At 44.2% G+C, this 6,000-nt stretch overlaps 1 protein-coding gene across 4 annotated transcripts in view; it reads left to right on the top strand.

Moving 5' to 3' along the window:
• The first annotated feature begins 4,837 nt into the window (after nucleotides 1-4,837).
• LOC144085297 (zinc finger protein 521-like) overlaps nucleotides 4,838-6,000 on the top strand; it is a 106,738-nt gene continuing 105,575 nt past the window's right edge. For 3 of the 4 annotated variants that reach the window (XM_077614408.1, XM_077614407.1, XM_077614406.1), the window contains exon 1: nucleotides 4,838-5,206. Coding sequence is in view for 1 of the 4 variants with exons in the window: in XM_077614404.1 (XP_077470530.1) it covers nucleotides 5,861-5,900 (40 nt within the window). In the remaining 3 variants the exon portion in view is untranslated. Of the gene's footprint in view, nucleotides 5,207-5,856; nucleotides 5,901-6,000 lie in introns of all 4 variants that reach the window. The other variant, XM_077614404.1, reaches the window with a different exon arrangement.

Raw genomic sequence — 6,000 nt, 5'->3', positions numbered from 1 at the left:
TTTTCATCAGTTCACTGTGAGACAAGGCCTCTCAGTGCAGCACACTCAGTCACTTACTATTGTAGCTGTTTTTCTTTTCTGCACAGCCTCTGGAGTTTGGCTTGTTAGAAGAGAGTGTAAAGTCCCCAGGGGGTGCTCCTTCTGCTGATGGGAGCGCTGCCTCGACCTCACTCATGCCCGGTGTGGGTGGCGTTCCGATGGGGGAAGCGCATGCACAGTGGAGAGCTGGACCGGAGACGGTGATGTGTCTGGTGGGCTCTCATAGGACGCAGCCTTATTCTCGGGGTCATGCGTTCCGGCAATGTCTGTAATTACAAGCGAGGAGGAGAAGGAAGGAAAAAAAAGTTGAATATTTCGCCTTTCTTGAAATGAATGTGTTCTGCTCCTCAAGGGAGGCGTGCGCATCTCAGAGTTCTGCTAGCTAGATGGGTTTTAATGAGGCAAGTCAAAATGTGTATGTATATGTGTGCGCGTGAGCGTGTTTGTGTGTGTTTGGTGCACAAGCATGTCTATATATACAGTATGCCCTCTCCTCTAACAAGCATAATTGACCGACTGCATTTTTAACACAGCGTTTACAACCAAATTCTTCAAAATAGCCTTCAGTGTTCTTGTTTTTTTGGGCAGAAGTCACCATGATTCCAACTTATTCAAAAGAGTTTTCTTCATGCTTTGTTGTACTTTTTTTGCAGCCAAACGTACAGAAGATGAAGAGGCCACAGGTCACGGTGAAGCCTCCAGTTGAGGGCAGAGGCGGAGGGGAGAAGCTCATTCCTGCTGTGAGTTGAAGCTGACATGTTGCAGCACACATACGGACACACACACTGAAAACATGTGAAAAGACTTCAATTATACTGAATCATAGAGATGTTTGGTGAAACCGTTTCTATTTTTTTTCCACATTTGGGTAATGCTTATCCACACTTGAGCGCAAAGGTGCTTTGTCATATAATTACTATAGGTGGAATTTTGCTCATTATTAGAGTTTGCAGTCTCACACCCTAATCAGGTGAACAGCTATAAAAGGTGTCCACACTGTTTTTCAGTCTGAATCAGAAGGCTACAGAACGATGGGGAAAATTGTTATATTGACAACACAACACAGAGTTATTCACAACACCTTTAAAAAGAGGAGTGGCAAAAAAACTGTTTGCTAAAGTACTTGTTCACAAGGTGCTGTATCCTAACATATTGACAGAATAAGTGTTAGAAAAGGTGCGTCAACAACAGTGATAACTGCAGATGAGGATGAGTTACTACTGGAGCCAATTGTATATGTCCTTTTCATTCTTCAAGGTTCACAGAATATACTAAATGGTGTAAATGCTTCGTTGGTCTGATTTGCACTCGCTTCAGCCGTAATAAAATCTTTGCTCCTTTGGGTCTGTATGACTGTATTTTACTCCCCCCTGGCGGTCAAGGTGACCCCCCAGGCCCAAATAAAAATATAATTTTGCAAATTTCTAAAGCCAATCGCTGAGGGAAATGCCTTGTCAGACAATTTTTTGAGTACCATGAGCTATATTTCTTACATCAAGGGAAATAAACAATTGTGGTTAAGGGAGTATAGTTCAACTTAGAGACTGAATGTGAGTCAAGTCAAGCCTCTTCCCAGTTATTTTGTCACTAATGAAAGTAGCAAAGAGCCCTGGAGGATGTTTGTTTGTGTTTTGGAGAGCCCTGAAAGCAGGGAGGGGGAAACTAGGTGGTAAAACTTTGGGAGAGATGCCTGACAGTGCACTGAGACAGAAAGGGGGAACTTTGAGGGGAGGCATTGTTGGATTGAAGCGTTAAGGCGGCTGAGACCTCCTGACAGATTCCCAACGCAGACAAATAGACCTTTCATATATGCGTGTTTACCAAGTTTACTGTAGTTTGGGAGGCCTTTGAAGGGAGCAAAGCACCTCACGTCAATCCCTGTCACACTTTGTCGTATTGATCTTTCGTGTGGCAATGTGTGGGTGGGGTGCGTGTATGTTTTTTGGGGGGGACTCCTTTAAGAAGCAAGGGTGGAGATTAAAGAATGAAAAAGTGAATATGTAAAATACTTGGTTGGTGTATGTAGGTCATAAATTTAATGCTAAAATTAAGCCGGTTACAAACATTCATTCATCCATACTGCTTGTCTTCACAAGGGTCGCAGGGGCGCTGGAGCCTATCTGAGCACACTGTGGGCAGGAGGAGGGGGGCATCCTGAATTAGTTGCCAGCCAATCGCAGAGCACAATGAGAAAAACAACTAGCCTCGCACACACTCACAGCAAGGGACAGTTTAGAGCAGGGGTGGACAAACTATTCCATAAAGGGCCGCAGTGGGTGCAGGTTTTCATTCCAATCCATAAAGAGGACACCTTTTCACCAATCCGTTTTCCTACAAGTGCAATTAGTGGATTGCAGTCAGGTGCTTCTTGTTTTCTGCAGAAATCTTATTGGTCAAAATGTCTGTGCTGGATCGGTTGGAACAAAAACGTGCACCCACAATGGCCCTCGAGGACCGGTTTGCTCACCCCTGGCTTAGAGTGTTCAACCAGCCTACCATTCACCTTTTTGGGAGGTGGTAGGAAACCGGAATACCCGGGGAAAATCCACATAGGCATGAGGAGAACATGCAAACTCCACACAGGGAGAATCCTTTATCTTAGAAGTGTGAGGCAGACATATTAACCACTTGACCAAAGGGGCACCCATGTCAATTCTTAACATTCTGCTTACCCTCAAAGGTGGTTGATTTTTGTAAGGTTACGCAAAAACTAAAACTGTTCTAACTTGAAAATACAAAATGTTGGCTCAATTGTCAGTAAAAGACAACCCTGTGTTTTTGTCTCCCACTGTCATTCAGAATACAGGAGACAGGCTGTTGAGGATTTTTTTTTGATGAAAGAAGCAGGGGGGAGAGATGATAAATGATAAAATGACACATGATCGAGTTTTTGGGTCATGAACTCAGTCTTACGAAACCAAACTTGTGAACATGGTCTGCTGAAACTTGAGCACATCCCTCTCTTAAGCTGTTTTCTTCTAGACTGAGTTGTAATATATGGCTATCTGGTGATGACCATGAAAAGACACAATACAAAACATACTAATAGATAAAGTAGTAATAAGAGTAGTCAGCAAAAGAGTGTCTTGAAAGCTAAAATGCATGCAGCATTTTTCACAGCATGGCATCATTTTTTAGGGACCTTCAATAATTTGGCTCAAAACTGAAGAATTGGGATGAAAATCGGTCCCTCTTTATTTAAATATTAATAGACGTAAAATCGAACGTCACATAGTATATTTTGATTAGAACTGATGCAAATACTTTATATGCAATGTATTGCAGTGTACACATGATCGCTTCCCATGAATTCTGCCTAGCAACGAGAATTTGTGCAAACGGCGTGTCATACAATATCTCTATTGTAAAGTGGTATCACATTATTATCTCAGTATCTGGTGAATATAACTAGTATGTACTTTAAACTACAGCCGTGACTGGAGTAACTACATTACTTTTAAAATCGTGTATTCATTACTTCATTCATTTTCTGAACCGTGTATCCTTACAGGGGTGCTGGAGCCTATCCCAGCTAAACACGGGCACCAGGTGAGTGGCACCCTGAATCGGTAGCCAGCCAATCACAGGGCATAATGAGACGGACAACCACTCTGTTTACCAAATATTTTTGCACCCTTCATATGATCAGTATTGATTAGATTATATATAATAAATATTGTATATAATGAACATTTGTGTACGATATTATGTTTTGTGTGTCTATCTATCCATCTACCCATATATCCATCCATCATCCATCCTTCCACCCATCCACCCATCCACCCATCCATCTATCCATCTATCCCTATATCCCTCTATCCCTCTATCCATCTATCCATCTATCCATTTATCCATCTATCCATCATCTATCCATCTATCCATCTATCCATCTATTCATCGATCCATCGATCCATCGATCCATCGATCCATCGATCCATCGATCCATCGATCCATCGATCCATCGATCCATCGATCCATCGATCCATCGATCCATCGATCCATCGATCCATCGATCCATCGATCCATCGATCCATCGATCCATCGATCCATCGATCCATCGATCCATCGATCCATCGATCCATCGATCCATCGATCCATCGATCCATCGATCCATCGATCCATCGATCCATCGATCCATTTATCCATCTATCCATCTATCCATCTATCCATCTATCCATCTATCCATCTCATACCTGTCAACCTCTGCCGATAACTGCCCTTATAAATGATTATGACTCCCCTTACAAACCCCCCAAAAACCTTACAAACACTGTACGACTCGTACGGTGTTTGTAAGGTTTTTGGGGGGGTTGTAAGGGGAATCATAATCATTTATAAGGGCAGTTATCGGCAGAGGTTGACAGGTATGCCATCTATCCATCTATCCATCTATCCATCTATCCATCTATCCATCTATCCATCTATCCATCTATCCATCTATCCATCTATCCATCTATCCATCTATCCATCTATCCATCTATCCATCTATCCATCTATCCATCTATCCATCTATCCATCTATCCATCTATCCATCTATCCATCTATCCATCTATCCATCTATCATCTATCATCTATCATCTATCCATCTATCCATCTATCATCTACTCATTTAAGGAAAAATTGACAAACCACAATAAAATAAAGTGACATAGTTATGTGTGATAATACTGCACATCTAAAGTCATAGGCGTTGATGTAAAAAAAACATAACTGTATGCGTGCTAGACGCTAATAGCGCCTTTCTTCTTCCACCAGAAGGGGGACCAGTCCGTCTGCCGTACATGCTGATAGACGTACGGAGTGGCCGCCGGCGAACTGCAGGAAGAAGCGCCGCCATCCCTTCCAGCCAGCCATCCAGCCAGCCAGCCAACCAGCCAGCCGGGCAGGCCCACTTTCCGGGGGCTGGGAGTGCGACTCCGGATCCGGAGAGCGATCCGAATCCAGGCGTCCACATCTTGCGGCGCGCCCTCGGATTTTAATCATGCCTCTCTGTCTGTGTGTGAGTGCAGGCAGGCTGACAATGATTTCCTCAGTGATTACGTACAGAGCGAGTCCCTGCGGGGTAGGGGCCCCCTCTGGAGCCATCCTGATGGCTTTGGGGGCCTTGCTTCCATTTTCCATTATTATGTGGACTACCGGAGCGACAGCGCAGTCCAAGACCTTGCAGGTTTGTGATGAGGAGGGAGCTTCCATCTTCTCTCTGCTTCTTCATCCTCCTTTTAAGAGCAATTTAGACGTCGGCTCGGAGCACATCCGCGCACCTAATTCTACATTAGCTCTACTCCTCTGACGCGCGACTACTTTTCGCCTGCTTAGCTGGATTTCTCCCCAAAAGTCTCATTTGCTCGTTTTTCTCCCCCTTTTTTTCGGGAAGCTCGGTTTGTTTTTGTCGCACCTTATTTCTTTTGCACTCTGACGCGCGAGAGGGCTTTCCCCACCACCTTTCGAATGATGATCACGGTGACGGTGGGCAAGAATAAAGCAAATATTGCTCTTTTTCATTTCCCGAGCGTGCACACGCGTGACATTTTCACGGGGAATGGCAGTGCGTGACGGCATCGCCACGGCAATCGGCGACACCAGAGCCACCTTCTCGCATTTTTACCGGGGAAATTGGACCTTTTAAAAAAAAACACGTCTGTCTACCTGCTCATCACAAAACAAGATTATAACATTTAGACTAGTCCGACGTCGCTTAGCCTTGCGCGCCGGGGATGGTAGCGAGACAGTCGCGCTCGAACCTTGCACGCGCATTTCGGGACGGTTTTGGCCACTGAGCCCTTTTACGCACATTGTCAACTTCAGCATTTTGTGTAGGATCATGTCGCGCCGCAAGCAAGCGAAGCCAAGATCCCTCAAAGGTAAGCTGGCTCTTCAAACATTTATTTTAAAATATCTTTTTTTTTTTGAATCGCATTGACCAAACGCCAGGCAAAACAAAAAACAAAAAAAGACAAAAAA

The sequence above is a fragment of the Stigmatopora argus genome, chromosome 12, assembly GCF_051989625.1.
Source record: "Stigmatopora argus isolate UIUO_Sarg chromosome 12, RoL_Sarg_1.0, whole genome shotgun sequence".
Lineage (NCBI taxonomy): Eukaryota > Metazoa > Chordata > Actinopteri > Syngnathiformes > Syngnathidae > Stigmatopora > Stigmatopora argus.
The sequence above is the reverse complement of the archived record's forward strand: the minus strand, read 5'-3'. Positions and strand labels throughout refer to the sequence as shown.